This window comes from Pteropus medius, unplaced genomic scaffold (assembly GCF_902729225.1).
Source record: "Pteropus medius unplaced genomic scaffold, Ma_sr-lr_union100, whole genome shotgun sequence".
Taxonomy (NCBI): domain Eukaryota; kingdom Metazoa; phylum Chordata; class Mammalia; order Chiroptera; family Pteropodidae; genus Pteropus; species Pteropus medius.
Window position 1 is genome coordinate 12,433,433 of NW_024340701.1, and position 17,835 is coordinate 12,451,267.

A 17,835-nucleotide genomic window follows, 5' to 3' on the forward strand; every position below is an offset into this window, starting at 1 on the left:
TAGAACATATATATATACACATATATAGATATATATATATCTCCACACACATACATACACATAGACAGAGACGGAGAGATCCATACTGTATGTATAGATTTGTATCATCACTTTTTACTTGGAACATTATTTTGTAAGCATTTTCCTTAGCAATTAAACTTCTTTCAAAATATTTTAATAGCTACAATATAGTTCATTGTATGGACATACCCTATTGTATTTAATCACTCCTCTTTCAGACATTTAATAGCTGTTTCTTTTCTGGCTTTTAAAAATAGCACTGTAATCAACAACTTTGTAGGCATCTGATTATTTTCGTAGACTAGATTCTGGAAGTGAAATTATTGACTTAAAGGCTTTGAACATTATAAAGACTTTTGATATATACTGTCAAAAAGTTATCAGAAAAATTGTTCCAATCTACAATCCCACGACTAGTGTTTAAAAGTTAGTTTCATTCAATGGTCCACACATACATGCCAACTTTTAGAAATGAATGCCAGTGTGTAGAAAATGATAGCTTACTTTGTATTCAACATTTCTTTTGATATCTTTTTTCTGATTATAAAGTAATACAAGCTAATTGCAGAGATTGAAAAACTTAAAAATTACAGAAAATAATTATGCCATCCATATATGAAAATGACAGTCATGTAACAAACATGTCTTCTGTGCACATATCAAATATATAAGTAATATTTATAATGTTGAAATCTTATGGCTCATACTTTTATATCTAAATTTTTAATTTAATGTTATATATCATGAAAACGTTATTATCAAATATTCCCCCAAACCATTATTCCATTAGTTGCTAAATATTCTATCTTATGAACCTGCGATAACATAGTTAACCTTTCATGCTTACTGGACATGTATTGATCAGTATATACAGAATTGCATTACATATTATTGTTCATAACCTTTGACTGCCTTTTTTATGATTTCAACAGAATTTATGACAAGAAGTGGAATTATGGACTCGGGTTTAAATAGAATGTACATTTTAAAGTTTCTTGATAAAAAATTAGAAAAAAACATTTTCTAAAATGCTTCAGCTGTGTATGAAGGTGCACTTCACTCTTCTTGGCATTATTTTTTGTTGTTTTAGTTCAACAATTCATGATTTGCATTTTCTAACTTTTTCATATTTGTTTAAAATATTTAGATTTCTTTTTTGAATCCAATGATCATGTTCTTTGTGTATTTTTTACATTAAATCTAGTATTGTGAAGAGAATTGAGCACCCTTCCCTGAGAATCTATTTTCCGTACAGAGCCCATCTTCTTAAATATTTTGAGTAGTTCAGTCATCTGTGGGTCTTGGTGATAAGGATCCTCACATGCTTCTAAGCATATATGATTGTAGTAACTAATGTTTGCAAAGGAGTTTTAAATTCACAAAACTCTTCCATTATCGTTTTTGTCTACCTGTGAAGTAGTCAGGGCAAGTTAGTGTCATTGGCATTATTTTAGGAACGTGGAGGTTAGGCTCCACGGAAGAAAGCTATCAATAGCCAGTGGAGAATGAAATCAAGAGTCTAACCAGGTCAATTCCTAGATCTTTTACTTTTCGTTAAGTCTTACTACCAATGTTGGTAATGTCCAGACATATAAAATGATTCTATATGGAGAAAGTAAGTTCTGGAATAATGTTAAGGGACTCAATAGCAAATGCATATACTGTATTTTTAGAATGAGACTGATTTACATTTAAGGGCTTTTAATTGCAGTCATCCATCAGTTTTAAACTTTCAATGTCTAAATATAAAGACGCAGCAATATAAATGAGCCAGCTGCATTTTTTTACACAGAGCATGAATTGATGAGTTTATGAATGAGTGATGGAATTCAATAACAAGAGTAACAATATTCTAGTCCATTTCAATTGCCCTAAGCCATATGTCAGTCAGTACCTTGGAGAGCAGACCCTCTCCCAAAAAAACATTCTCAGAAAAGACAGGCTTTCAACCGCCAAAGGAAAATAGGAAGCATTGCGCATTGATGTCCTCCATGTTTTCTGAAAAGTAAAATATAATTTTTCATTTTCCTACCTAAAAATGGTTTTCCTCTTTGCCCCATTTAAAATTGCCCATGGTTTGTGATCTTGTGACGCTCGATTTAAGCAGCTTTATGGTATTTCTCCTCCTACAGAAAACACATTTCTTTGCCACGTCTACAAATTAAAATATCCTTTTTCAGTAAGCGCTAGGAGATAATCAGCTTTCCTTATCTCCACTGGTTTTTATTTAAAGGAAAGATCTATTATGGAAGTTGAGCGTGGGTCTCCACAGGTGTAGCCACAGGTGTAGCCAGGAGCTGCCCTACAGCGAGGTAGGAGGGGAGAAGAAGCCTGAGCCAACCCTACAAACGTTCGAGGCCTCGCTGCCGCTTCTGCCCTTGGGGCTGCGCGAGCATTTGCTTCGCTAACTCCCCGCCGCGCACGCGCGCTCCTCGCCCCGCCTTTCACTGCACCTGCCAGGTCATAATCCCCTTCCCACCCGCTGGTGCCCGCTCGCGGAGGCTGTCTTGTCTCACGTTGATTAATAAGAGGCGCACCTAATCAACAATCCTCCTGCGCCACCATTCCTGCTCTTCCTGCCCCTTTCTCCCGTTCCTCCCCTCCCTCTCTCGGGCACTGCACCTTCTTTAGACTGTGCAAGCGCCCCAGGTCTCTCAGTGTGGCGGGGAGAGGTGCGTGGTAGTGGGAAGCCAGCGGGCTGGGAGGCAGTGGGAGGTAAGAGGTGGGGCGGGAGGAGCAGGCCCAGGGTGTGGGATGATGATGCGGCCCGCGCCAGTCGGGGAGGGGCACGATGAGCCGGGGGAGGGGCCGGGGGTTGCGTCGAGGAGGGGTTTACGCCGGCGACGTCTGCAGCGCGAGGCTTCGCGCGTGAGCGGCGTGGGCGCTGGGCCTGTCTACCGAGCTTTTCTTGGGCGCACAGATCGTCGACGCCGGCTCCTGGGGGAGCGCGGGGGGGAGGCGTCGGGGTCAGCGGCGTGATCTACGGCGGCCTCAGCCATGGAAGAGACGCAGCCGCTTCCGCAGTCCGAGCTGCAGCTGTGCGACAGCCTTATCATCTGGGTGAGTACCGTGGGGCAAGGTGGGCCGAAGAAGACGCAGCGACTTAACCTGGGCGTCCAGTTTTCCCCAGGTGAGCTCGAGGAGTACCCGGGGCCGCCTGCGTCGTGGACTCAGCGCATTGCCCTCCGCGCCTCCTGGCGTCCTTGACCGGGAGAGTGCCAACTGCGGGTCGCGGTGCAGGTGTGTGTGTGTGTGTAAAAGAGCGCCAACTGTGGGTCGCGGGGCAGGTGTGTGTGTGTGTGTGGTGTGTGTGTGTGCGTGTGTGTGTGTGTCGGCGTGCGGCGCGCGTGCACGTTTGTCGGGACGAGGGAGGGTAAGGGAGCTCTGGGGGACGGGACTAAAAAGGCTTGTCTTAAACTCCTGGCTCCTGACAGCTGTGGCTGGAGCCAAGCGCCCATCCCCTTTACTCCTCTCCTGTCCCATTTTCTCTTTCTGCCCCGCATCCAAGCCCTAGACTTTATAGATCGCAGACACTCTCGCCGTCCATCTTCTGTGTTACCTTCCCAGCAGGACCTTTGTGCCACTTGGGAGTGAACACCCCTCCGAAAAAAGCTCTAGTTGGAGCTTCCACCCCAACCACCTTGCTTTACTTGTACACAGGTGGCCAAGGGGTGATATTAGTTCTTGTATCAGCGTTTCTGCACGACCCCAGGTCATCCGATTTTGTTAGAAGCCGCTTAGAAGAGATGTTTACCTGTATTTCCTCTGTGGAGAAAAAGATATGTTGGCGGGGGGGGGCTCTTAATCATTTTTTCTGGCTACCCTCCTCCCCGCCCCCCGGCGGACAGGCATTTTCTTTAAAGGAAAAGCTTGGCATTTTCGTTTATACTTTAGCTATGCTTAGTATTTCTATTAAATTGTGTTGAGTTTGGACAGGTAGTATCTGTCCCTAGTATTCTCGTCAGCAAAATGAGGTCTAACCTTTTGGAGGTGCTCAGCGATCAGAAAGCTGACATGATGTGATTTCTCATCCATGTTGGGCAAGGTTGGTGCTGGATGATCCACAAGGTGGTGTTAATGATGCCCATCCCCAAACCATTTGCTTAGTTTTGTGTACGGGAACGTGTGCAGAATGGAATGTAAACAGACGGGATCATGAGGCGGTAATTGGTTGATGAGATTCCGAAGCGATCTCTTAATGCGTGTAATTCAAAAGAATGAGGGAAGGTTTCTGGCAGTGTATGAAGTGTATTAAAAATAACCACGACTTAAAGCAACTTTTACACTTCTAGGTAAATAACTTTCTCTAAGTGTATTGCAAGTGTCTAGGGTTTCTGAGTTAAAAGCAATTAGCTAACTATTCATCTGTATTTTCATTTAAAATAAGTATTGGGGTTTAGATGCTCTATTAAGACTAATGAAACAAAGCAACATTACTTTTAATGATGTGTTTTGTTAAAACAAATTTACTAATTAGAGGGTGTATTCTAATCTGTTAACATTGTTGCTCTAAACATCTGACTTAAATAGTAACCTAGTCTTTATGATGTCATCGACATATATGAAGTGGTAGAGAAGCATAGGATTTCTTTGAATTGCAGTATTTTTAAATATTGTGTGGATTTCTTTGAAGCGTACTGCAATATTTTTAAATATTGTGTGACTACATCTATTTTTTAATCATTATTTATTGAGTCCTACTTTGTATAAGGCACCGAGGAAAACAGATATCACGATAATCAAAGAACTTTCCATTTTAATTGGAGTGGTACGCATAGCTGTGTTTTTTTACAGTGGAAGGCAAAATTTCTTAAAAACTCCAAAATGTTATAAACCAAATGATAAGGAGTTATAGATGATGGTATAATTGGTTGCTTGCTTCTCCATTTCTCTAGAGCTGCAGAAACACTGTGGAGAAAATGGAATTATTGTGCAGACTGTTGCCTCTACAAATGCTACTACAGCCAAATTCACCTGTTCCCATAACACTGTCGAGCTTTATGATTAAGAAACGCCACACAGTTCCTCTCACATTTCTCTTCGTAAACTTTTTTCAGTACCCCAAGTGAGTCCTCAACTCTTCTCCCCCTTGGGAAAATGACCTCCTCCTGTCTTTGGCTCTGGCTCTAGATCCCATCCCTACCACCTCTTCTAAAACTTTGCACTGTATTTCCTCTTTCTGTATTTACAACTTCTTTCTCTCTATGAGCTCCTGTCTCTCCACATGTAAACTTGCTCAGATCTTCCCTATCTTAAAAAGAGAATGAAGAACCACCACTCGCTATTAAAACCACATTGCATTTCCTCTTCTCTTTACAAATTTCTTGAATTTTTTTGTACTCCTCCTTTACACTTTTTGAATTTTCATTCACTCATCAACTCACTGTACTTGAGCGTCTTTTTTTAAGGCCTCTACTTAGCTTACTTGATTTGGCAAACTGATAACTGTTATATTATCTTTATGTTATTTGATGGATCCTTTGTGAAATTACTTTCTGCCTTAGTTTCTTGGGTACCTGCCCTTTGGATTTTCTTTACCTCTCTAGATGAGTCCTAGTGAAATTTCCTGTCCTCTTTTGCCTTCGCCAGCCACTGCGTTCTTGATATTACCTCACCTTCCTAAATTTCTCCAGACTCCCCTTATGCCATACTCTTCCATGCCCACTATGCTACATTGACTTTATATTTCTTGAGGATGTCAAGCCCTTTTTTTTTTCTTTAATACATCAGGCTTTTTAATTTGTTTTCCCTCTCCCTATAATATTTTCCTAGTTCTTCTAGTCACTGGCTGGCTTCTCACTATTCAGTTCTTGGGTCTGTTGTCATTTTTCACAGAGACTTGATGAAAGCGAATGACCTATTTATACCCCACTCCTACCCCACCATAACCTGTTAACCACTTTCTGTCATGTCTGTAATACTTAACACTTTCTGAAGTCATTCTATTTGCTCCTTGGGGTCAGAGCTCTATCTGACTTGTTTTCTGCTTTATCCCCAGAATCAAGAACTGGCTAGGATCACCAGTAAAACATCGAATCAAAATAGTGAGAATAAATATCCTTGTCTTGGTCCTGATCTGAGACCAGCATTCTACCATTCAGTATTTCACTATTAAGTATGTAGGTTTTTGTAGATACTTGGGGTGAATTTTGAACTGTATCATAGAGGATTAATAGATTTTAGTAAGTAGAGGATATGAGTTTTCCAGACACAAGGAAGAACCCCTAGCAGTAAGATAATTGGTCTCCTTTGGCCATTGTTGGTTGGCTAAAGATGGGAAGGAGGAGGTGGAAGATGTGTTTGTCAGGATATCCCTGCTCTCTTACTGTGCCCCCTGCCATGCTATGTAATGTCACATGTTGAGGGAAAGTAATAAGAGATATAAGATTAAGAAGTTATAATGGGGGCTAAATCACAGAGGCGAGAAGGTTCTTTCAGCACTGGACATTGTTGTAGGACAGTAGAGCCACCATTAACAGAATTAAAGAAGTCACCAAGAAAAACTGGTTAGGTGAAGAGATGCCTCTTTTGGAAGTTTTTAATATGTTATGTTTTATGATTTAGATCTCTTCTTGAAATAACTAGTTCTTAGAAATATTATACTGCTCCTTAGCAAAAAATTCAGGGCTGAGTGATAAAATTGGACATCGTTTACATGGTGGAAAGAGTATATTAGAGTTTGAAGTATTTGTATGAAGGTAAATTTAATTCTGCCTCTTGGCTCTGTGAATTGGAAGTTAAAAATCTTTAGAATGTTTACTAATCTTTACTAATAAAATTGGAGGGCTGGACAGGATTTTTTTTTTACTGATTTCCGGGTTCTTGCATTCTTTGACTTTATAGGCAGGTGAAAGAAAGCCTAACATCAAATATACGCCCAAATTAGCAAAGAATATTAAAGGCCAAAACATTTTAAGATCTTAAAATTCAAAACAGTGATCTTTTTTTTTTCTGAAATGAGCAGCTAGAAAAGGAGAATGTGACCATACAGTTGACCCAAAGTTGAGTTTTTGTTGGTGATCAGTCCACATTTCTGATTATTCACTTTATTTAAAAATACAGAAGAAATCAGAACACCGTGCTGAGTGGTGGAAGCCCTATCTGTCCTCTTTGGTTCGCTCTGTAAAGACTTTTGCCTCTTCACCTCTATGAAGAGTAGCATGAAAGAATACATTTCCTTTTGTCCCTTTGTTTTGGTCTCATCCCTCCCGCTGAGCCTTTTAATTAATCTACTCTTCTAGGTTATAAAGTCTTTCAGTGTAGCCAAATGAAATTGCATTCTCTGTTTTCTAATTTATTTTGTAGCTAGTTTAACAACTTCCAAGACACACTCCAATATCCATGACTGTAAGAAGGAGAAATCAATCTTAATCTGAGCATGTGGGCAACTAGGCATCCACTTAGCACATATCTTCCTTTTACATATTTCTTTACTATTTTGTCTAATATTCCAATTAAAATTGCCTCTGAAATTGTCCTTTTAAAATTACTAATCATATCCATTTTGTAAAAAGTTAACGATGTGAAGTGTTAATAGGAAGAATTGAAAAGTGGGAGCCACAGTTTACCTGAAAGTATATGATTTTCTTCCTTTTAAAGATGTTCTAAACCCTGGAGTTTCTCATCTCTATACATCCACCCAATTGCAAAATTTTTATTTTATGTTTTAAATATTTTATGAATTCATCCTGTCCTCTCAGCATTACCTTTGTTGTCTCTAAGCTTAATCCATTTTACCAATACGACCATTGCAGGAGCCTTCTAACTGACTCAAGCATAAAGCTTCTCTCTTCCATTTTTTGTGTCACTATTGCTGTTATGGAAAACATACTGAAGATTTCACTCACTCACTCTCTTCCTTATTACTCTCTAGTGATTTTTCATACCCAAACTAATTTTTCTAAAAAAAAAAAAAAAAAAAATTGATGTGCATAAGAATCACTTGAGGATTCTCTGATTTAATATTATCTGGAGATTGTGATACATATTGTTCTTAGATCTCCCGTACTTTAGAAACCCTGACTCATAGCTGATGTGCTAACAGGCATTGAACTTGTACCACATGCCAGGCACTGATCTAAGTACACTGCTAATTCATTTAATTCTCACAACCATCTTGTAAGGTAGAAACTATTCTGTTTCCTATTATATAGAAGATACCATTAAGGATAAGGCCAAGCTTTTTGTCATGGCCCTTCAGAGTCCTGGCCCATGACTTTTCTTTAACTCTGTTGGTTGTTACTCCTCCCTGTCCATCTTTGTACTGGAAATCCAGTAATTGAACTGCATGTTGCCTAAAAATACCAGCTCTTCATATATCATGTTCCTATTTCTTGAAGTTTCCTTCCCTTGGCCCCTTCTTTACTCAAGACATTCCCTTTAGGAATCATCTCTAAGGAGTCTTTCTGAAATACGAGCCCTAATTCAATTGATTAGTCAACTCTGGTATATTTCTGAACATTTTGTGCATACTATAATCATGAGACTAGAATGGCATTTTTTCTAGAAATGATTTACGTCTTTTTATCCTCTCCTTACCTTTTGATTCAAGCTCCTTGAGGGTAGAAACCTGGTGACTTTCCTTTGCAATTCCAGTCTATACTACAGTGCCCCACAAAGATTAGGAGTCCAATAAAGTATCTACGTGAACTTTGAAAATAACTGTGGCTAGATTTAGTTTGTCTATGCCATTCTTCCATGTTGTATTAAGATAAGGGAGACAGATTTGTAGAATCTCGAAATATATAAAACCACTAAAGGAGAATTATAGTGGGAGAGAATTTTATTGGATTAAGGTAAGTAGTAAACTAGGGAATTAAACTGAGTAGTAAAGGAAATGGATATGTGCAGGAAAAAAATCATATTTAATTTAAGATAATTATGGGTTGAGATTAGATTTCTAGAAAGTATATGATACAGTTTAGCTTTGTTGTAATTTGCTTTTTAAATTTTTTTTATCTTGTGTTTGTTTATTAGAAAAAGACATCACCATTTCACTTCTCTTTTTAATAGGTAAACATGAATGTTTAACAAATAGAGATTTGAAAAATTATAATATCTAAAATGAAACGAGATAGAAACAACTTCACATGGTAGGTGGGCTCTGGACTGTTCATGCCCTAAGGCTAATTGTTAGATAGCAGGCACAGTTCTACCTTAAATTAGAGCTCATTGATTAAGTAGTTTTAGACTTGACATTTCTAGCCTTTGTTTTCCTACCAAATGATATGAGTGAAATTTTAATTTGCATAATGTTAGGTTATTTAAAGGGTTTTTTTCTGATGTTGTTCTCTTAAAAATAGGCAAAACACAAACTGTACTATCTTAAGAGTTCTATATATGCCTTTCAGAAATTCTAAAGTGCTTCATACATGACATCATTATATTTTATTATTTTAGGTACAATTTTTCACGATTTTATGAAATGTTAAATGTTTATTTTTATAAAAATATTACACAGCTACAGAAACATATTAGTATCATTTCATTTGTTTAGCAGCGTCTAAATTTAAACAAATAGGACAGTTATTAACTATTTTTCTCTCTAGTGTTCATATATACATTTGAGGGAGGATAACACGATCTCGTAGATATAAAGAGGCAGTAAAGTCATTTGCTTTATGTCATTTTAGCTGCAGACATTCAATACCACCGCACCTTGTCAAGATGTGAAACAGCTGACTAATGGAGTTGCCATGGCACAAGTTCTTCATCAAATGTAAGTAGGGCTCTTCCTGAAAGAATTGTAAACCCAATACCAAGGAAGAAAATTTAGACTTGTATTCTAAAGTTTATTGAAACTTTATCCTATTCAGTGGTGACAAGCCTATGACGGTACCAAGACATTCTTGCATCTAGGGAACAAAAAAGTTTTATCACCTGATTATTCTTTGTTTGTTCATAGAGATACATCTTAATTAAATAAGCAATCAGAATTCCTATCTATTCAAGAGAGGTTAATTTTAAACTTGTTCTCATCATATTCACAAGTTATAGTAACTGGGAAAGGAACAGGTTAAATAAATGATATAATTGCTTATAATGTTTCCTACTGTTATACTATTGTCCTTTTAAGGTATCAGTGTGTGGAGATTATTATTTTAGAGATAATTATGACAAATATAGGATTTGGAAAAAATATTAAATTTTAAAATATATATCCGAACTAATAGTAATGGTATAAATCCACCAATAATGAAACGATGTATAAATTCAATTTGAAGTCACAAATGCTGGGGAACATTAACTACTAATAAAGTGATTCTGGTTGGGTTAGGCCCATTTTGTATAATTACACAATATCAAAAGTTCTTGCATCCACTATTTTCTAATTTTTGCCAAACATTGTTCAAGGATTAAGGTTTATAACATCTACATTATGAGCTGTGCTCTTTGTAGGATAAACATGGCCAATTCTGTAGTCATAATTTATTCATTAGTAGTCATTGATTTTGTATTAGTTTACTTTCATGATGATATATCTTCAGTGAGTCCAGAATCCTATTTCTTCTACATTGTTTTATAGTCAGAAATTTTGTATTTAATTGTTGCCATCATTTTGTAAAGGTTTGTTGTAATTGACATTGTACCCTATAGATGAGTTAGGAGAAATACTTTACCACTCTTTAAAAAACAGCTTAAAATAGTGTCAAAATCCTAATTACCTGGAAAATTCAAAATGATCTAATTTGAATAGACAGATTTTATAGATAAGATTAACATTTTAAGAAACAAGTATAACATGTTAACTTTTTTGTGTCGATCATTATGACATATGCCTTACTTCCCTCCTTTCTTAAATATTTTATTCCTATGCTGATTAGTTTCAAAGAGATTTAACTGGTCAGAGCCAAGCATTCTGAACAAGATTCTTTTTTCTTTTTTTTTCTTGATAATTTAGGAAAGTTATTATTTTTTGTCATTGAGATATACACATTGCCTTTTCTCATTGCAGTATGTTGTAGGTATTGGTTTAGATGCAGCTACATTGTGATTGGTGTGGACGTAATGCTGGTGTGTGCTCACTCACTTCAACAGCACTATCCAAAGATGTAATTTGTATATATCATGGTGGCTTCAGTAACTTAATAGCACAGTATGAGACCTGTTTTTACTCTAATAGATAACTCTTTGATCTCCTATACTCTAGCACTGTACCTGATGTTTAGAGTATAGAGTCAGGTCAGTTTTAGTTAAACTGTATCCTTTATCAACTCATTTTTCTATTATCTGTTGGATGCTGATCCTCTGTCTCTCTGATTTTTCTTTTCTTTCTTTTGTCTCTTATTGTCTTCTAATAATAGCTTTTCTGCAGGAATAATAAAGTAGCCAATCAGAAAGCTCTCTTTCTTCATAAAATAAAGGACAGTGTCCTAAAATTGGACCTTAATCTTTTTATTTGTTTGCCTATTTTCACATGTGGTTAGTTAGATATCTAAGTCTCCTTATCATCTAAGTAAATTTTAAATTTGTTTTTCTTTAGAACTGCTTTCCAGTTTTAGCTTTTTAGAAGTCAAGATCCAGACAGTGAAACTTATAGCATACATTTTCCCCTAGCTGGGTCAATGTAACATATTTCTCCTAAAAGGACAGATTTTACCATAATTCTTCAAACACTTCAAAGCATTTCTTCTGTTACATTTTATTATGTATTGAATTGATGGCAATTCTGACATCAAATCACATCAAAATTGTTACTGAAGTTGAGAAGGAAAATTTTGCTTTTTAAGGAAGTAGCAAAATTTAATGAATAATTCTTTTATTATATACCTGAAGCCAGTAGGCTTCTAAATAGTAAAATCCTAAACCAGTGCCCAAACTATGTGATTTAGACATGGAATGTCATGAGATTATTGCTAGAGTTCTACAGCTTCTCAATTATTATCTTTAGTCTGAAATGTGTGTCGAAGTTGTTATTTAAAAAACAAATGGGGGAAAAACTATAACCACAACCGTGTGTTTCCTGAGGTTGCTGTAACAAAGTACTACAAACTTGTATGGTTTAGAGCAACAAAAATTTGTTCTCTCATGGTTCTGGAGGTTAGATGTCCTAAATCCAGGTATTGGCCTGGCCGTGCTCCCTCTGAAGCCTCTAGGGCAGGATCCTTCCTTGCTTTGTCCAGCTTCTGGTAGCCCCAGGCATCCCTTGATTTGTGGGAGCATAACTCCAATCTCTGTCTCCATCTTCACGTGGCCATCTTCTCTCTGTGTCTGTGTGCCTTCTTTTCTTAGAAGGGCACCAGTTATATTGGATTAGGGCACACCCTAATTTAGTATGACCTCATATTAACTTGATTATATTTACAAAGACCTTACCAGTTTCCATAAAAGATCACATTCACAAAGGTACTAGGGGTTAGCCTTAAACATATTTTTTAGGGGGACATAATTCAGCACACAACTATAAATACTGCTTGCCATTTCCCCTAAAAGAAAGGCTTAGCTTTGTCACTTTAAGTACCAGATAACTTCTCTGCTTTTTGCTATTGTCTTTGACAGTTTTTGCAAGCAAGAAAAAAATGAGACAGAGAATATAGTATATTCAGAGACCTCAGGTATCATGCACTTACTTGTTCATTCATTTATTCAGCAGATATTTGAGCATTTAAAATGATAAATCATGATAGCCAACATGAGTATTTATTAAATATATCATTATATAGCCTATACATGTTATTTCATGTATATTTACTGTTCAATGAGGTAGACATTTTTATCCTCAATTTATAGATGAGGAAATAGGTTCAGAGAAGTGAAATGACTTTTGTAAAGTCAAGTAATGAGTAATTAGAAAAGCCGGGGTTTGCCTCAGTTTGGCCAGCCTTGAAAGCCAGGGCTCTCGGTCAGCTATAATCATTGAAATCTAGTATTTTGATCCCCTCCTGATAGAAGTTTACTTTGGGGTCTTAACAAATGAAAGACCAGGTGTGCTTGTTCAAATTACAGATGACAATTTGATGTGTTAAGCATAGAAGTCCCTTTGATTATTTAAGAAGAATGTCGGGGTATCCATTGAAGCAACACAACTATGTTATATACAGTAATCAGTAGGCACTAATTATTACTTGTGTTTAGTTGGTGAAATTGTTGAAGACAAATACCATGGGTGGAGTTAAAAAATAATTGTGTAGTGATTCTTACCTAGTTTTAATTAGAAAACAATTGGACCATTCCTTAATCTCATGTACCCTTCTTATTTGGTGCCCCTTGAGTTTCACTGAATTTCTGGGAAATATGAGAAAATGAGCTAATTGTTGGAGCCAAGAGTCTCATTAAGGCAAGTAGATGTGGCAGAGCAAAAGAGTAAAACAAGGATATGTCCAGAGAGTTCTGAGTTTGCATATCAAGTTTAATAGGGTAAAAGATTGGCTGTCATCATGATTGAGAAGGATAGATTTGTTTATAAGAAGGAAAGCTGGAGACTTAATGGATAAGTTAGAAAATATTTCTCAGTTAGGGTTTAATGAACTGAATGTTTTGTGCCCCTTTGAAATTCATACGTTGAAGCCCTAACTGTGCAGAGCTTCACTGTGTAGCTATATGGAAGCTAGGGCCTCTAAGGAAGTAATTAAGGTTAAATAAGGTGATAAGAGTGAGGCCCTGATCTGCTAGGATTAGACCCCTTATAAAAAGAAACACTGAAAAGGTCATTCTCTGAACATATAAAGAAGAGTCCATATGATCACACAGCAAGGTGGTAGCCACCTAGAAGCCAAGAGACCTCAGAATGAAACCTACTTTGCCAACATCTCAATCTTGGACTTCCCAGCCTCCAGAACTGTGAGAAATAAATTTTTATTCATTAAGCCACCCAGTCTGTAGTACTCATCTGTAGTCTGATCAGACTAAGTATAGAGCCAAAGTCGATTTGGGATGGAAAGGAAGACAAGAAGGAATGCAAGACAAAAAGAGGAAAAACTTAGAAGAGGTTACCTTCTTCTAATAGGATCCATTTTCTAAAGATAATTTCAACATAATTATAGAATCAAATATGAAGATTTTTTGTTTTAGGGTCAAAAGAGCAATGTAGTAGTCAGGATTCTCCAGAGAAATAGAACCAATAAAATTTGTATATATACAATAAGATGTATACACACACACACACACACACACACACACACACACACACACACACGAGGAGAGAGAGAGTTGTTTTAAGAAATTGACTTATGTGATTGTAGAGGCTGGCAAGTTCAAAATCCACAGAGTGGGCAAGCCAGCAGGCTGGAGATCTATGGAAGGGTTGATGTTGCTGTTAGAGGGTGCACACAGTGTATTGGGAGAACTGCTCTTCTCAGGGGAGGTCAGTCTTTTAAAGCCTTCAGATAGATGTGGATCACCCAGATTATGGAGGATTATCTGCTTTACTCAAAGCCTGCTGTTTTTAATATTAATCTCATCTAAAAAAATACCTTCACTACAACATCTAAATGTGTATGACCAAAATATATGAGTACTGTGGTCTTGCCAAATTGGCACATAAAATTAATCTTCACAACTGGCATACCTCTGATGTCAGGAGAAAGTAAACTTACTTTGACAGTTTTGACTTATTAATTAAATCCAGACTTTTCAGGTAAATACCTGGTTAGCAATACATTATTTATACATTTAGTGAAATTATTTTGGTAATTGTAGCTTTAGCACTTGGGAAAAGTTAAACATAATTAACATTGATTTGCTTTAAAAAAAAATGTTTAAAATTCCATAAATGTATTAAAAATGGTGAAGCCATTTTTAGTCACTCCAGTCAGAAGTGTTATCTTCTATATTAGAACATTTAAGGTAGAATGATATCTAGAAAGCTAATCACTGTGTTCTGCTCTTGGCTTTGCATTTTTAAATTCAAGATACTGCCTTGGAAAAGAATTCCTTTAATTTCTTTCCTCATTTTAATTGGCTTACCTGTAAAGTAAAAATTTAGATGAGACTTTTGAGACCTTTTCTAGCACTGTATTCTGCGATTTTGTAGTGCTTGCTTAACCCTTAAAGCATTTATCACATTTTCCTTTGAGTATAGTTATTTGTGCTCTTTACTTTCCCCCTCTAATAGCTATTTCTCTAAAAGTCAGAATAGTAAATTATTCATCTTCATATTAATCTTGCTCAATACCTTACTCAGAGCAAGCATCCAAAAAGTTGTTTAGAACATAATCTATCAATATAGTATATAAAATATTAATAGGCTATTAATATAATCTATTAATATATTATAGTGAACTAATTATAGTTAAATGTTATTCTTCAAGACCTTATTAAATAAATATTTGCTATAGCAGTTTTTTGTCTTGGCCTTCAATATCAATAGGACTTACCTTGAAAGAATAAAGCTAAATTGATCCTTATAGATTTCTCATTACACTCATCCACTCAGTTACAATCAAATAGATTTATTTTGAGGTTTGTCAGATACTAGTGTCACTTGAGGCAAATTACTTAGGCTCTGTCATCCTCAGTTTCCTGAAGAATAAGATTGGGAATCATATTCTTGGCAATAAGATTGGCAATAAGATTGGCGGTAGATCCTTTGCTCAACATACTATGATATTTAAATGAAATAATATGGAAAAACATTAAGCACGGTGCTTGATAATAGTAGACATATTAAAATATTAGTTTCCCACCCCCGCATAGCATTGGGACTTTTACATCTTCTGCTATCAGTGTGCCTATTATGAGATATTTAGTAAATGTTTCTTATATTGAAGATATTAATTCCTTAAATAGTTTACTATGAGAAATTCCATAAAACTTAAGAATAACAAAAAATTTAGAGGGTCTTTTAAATTATATTTACTATTCTTATTAAGGACAGGCTTTAAGACATAAAATAACTTTTCTTGTTGATTAAATTTGGTATTTTTATGTTATAAAAACATTTTAATGTTTAGCATTTGTATTTTTGTTTTAGTGATGTAGCTTGGTTCAACGAATCTTGGTTAAGCAGAATTAAAGAAGATATTGGTGACAACTGGAGAATAAAGGTATGCAGAATGAATAGTAGAAGCACTTTATCCAAACAGTGGCTCTAAAATTAGCACTGTACTCAACTAACTCTTTTTTTAAAAATTAATTTAAGGGCGAATTTATTGTATACAATTTGAACTTTGATACATGTATGTTCTTATGAAACAATCATTATAAAAAGATATAAAAAATTTTTATTAACCCAAAACGTGCTTATTCTCCTTCCCAGTTAATCCTTACTCCTAACTTGGCTCCAGGTGGCCAGAGATCTGCTTTTTGTCAATATAGATTTCATTTCTAGCATTCCATATGAATGGAATTAGACTTTATGTACACTTTGTCTCTAGCATCTTTTATTCAGTGTATTGTTTTTGATACTCATCCACGTTGTCTGTATTATTAGTAAATTTCTTTTTTTGATCCATAGTATTTCATTACATTGATATACCACAATTTGTTTATTCATTTACCTATTGATGGATGTTTGAATTGTTTGTGTGCTCTGTCTTTCCTAATATTGGTAATTTATGTCTTTTGTATCTCTTTTTCTTGATAAGTCTGGTTTGATGTTTTTCAATTTTATTAATTTTTTTCAAAGAACTAGCTTTCGTTTTCTGTTTTATTGATTTCCTCTCTGATCTTTATTATTTCCTTTTACTTACACCTGCTCTTCTTTTTCTTACTTCTTAAGGTAGAAGCATAAATCATCAGTTTTAGGCCCTTTTTCCCTAATATTAAGCACTGCCTTAGCCATATCTCATGCATTTGACAGACTGTTTTGTTTTCATTCAGTTCAAAATATTTGGTAATTTTTCTTGTGATTTTACCTTTGACCCATGGGTAAAATAGAAGTAGATATTTCAAATTCTAAATATTAGAGGATTTTCTAGGTACCTTTTTATTTCTTAATTGCTAATTTAATTCCAGTTTGATTTAGGAATATACTCTATTAAGAAACTTTTTTAATTTCCTGAGACTTATATTGTGACCTAACATATGATCTGTCTTGGTGAATATTCCTTGTACACTTGAAAACAACATGTATTCTACAATTCTACAAATACAGATTATGTGAAATTTGTTGATAGTACTGTTTATATCTTTTGTATCTTTATTAATTTTCTGTATTTTATCAAGATAGAAGGACTTCTTAAATTTCTAACAATGATTGTGGATTTGTGAATTTCTTTTAATTCTGTTAAGTTTTAAACCAAGTAATTTGAATATCTGTTATTATGTTTATATACATTAATTTTTTATCTTATTGATGAATGAATCTACTTATTGTTATGAAATGCTTTTATTTATCCTTGATAATATTCCTTGTTCTGAAGTCTAATTTGTCTGATATTAATGTAGCCACTTCAGTTTTGTTACGATTATTTTTGCTTTAGTATATCTTTTTCTCTTCCTTTACTACATATGTCTTTATACTGGAAGTGTTTTGTGTAGACACCTAATAGTTGAGTCTTGCTTTTTTATCCACTGACAATCTCTTTATTTGGTTCTTTAAAAAAAAAAAAATTCATTTCTTATATTCATGTTTCATTTAAATCATTGGACATTTTTAAACTAGCAGTTTTAACATTTTCTAATTCTTTAATTTCCTATTTCTTGGCCAATTTTTATTGATTGAATTTTGTCTTCATTACAGTCCACATTTTCTTGCTTCTTCATGTGTAATAATTTTTTTGGATACAAGACAGTGTAAATTTTATTGATGAGTGCTGGCGTTTTTGTTTGGGGGTTTGGTTTTTTTGTATTTTTTAAAGAGTATTGGACTTTGGACTTTGTTCTTGTAGGCAGTTAAGAAACTTGTGAATCAGTTTGATCCTTTCAAGGTTTAGG

General features: G+C 35.5%; 1 protein-coding gene across 2 annotated transcripts in view; it reads left to right on the forward strand.

The window, feature by feature from the left end:
* The first annotated feature begins 2,674 nt into the window (after window positions 1–2,674).
* HOOK1 (hook microtubule tethering protein 1) overlaps window positions 2,675–17,835 on the forward strand; it is a 54,774-nt gene continuing 39,613 nt past the window's right edge. The window contains exons 1-4 of one of the 2 annotated variants that reach the window (XM_039887754.1): window positions 2,675–2,693; window positions 2,942–3,081; window positions 9,654–9,739; window positions 15,932–16,004. In XM_039887754.1, coding sequence (XP_039743688.1) covers window positions 3,019–3,081; window positions 9,654–9,739; window positions 15,932–16,004 — 222 coding nt within the window. In that variant the 5' untranslated portion in view covers window positions 2,675–2,693; window positions 2,942–3,018. Of the gene's footprint in view, window positions 2,694–2,814; window positions 3,082–9,653; window positions 9,740–15,931; window positions 16,005–17,835 lie in introns of those variants that run through there. The other variant, XM_039887746.1, reaches the window with a different exon arrangement.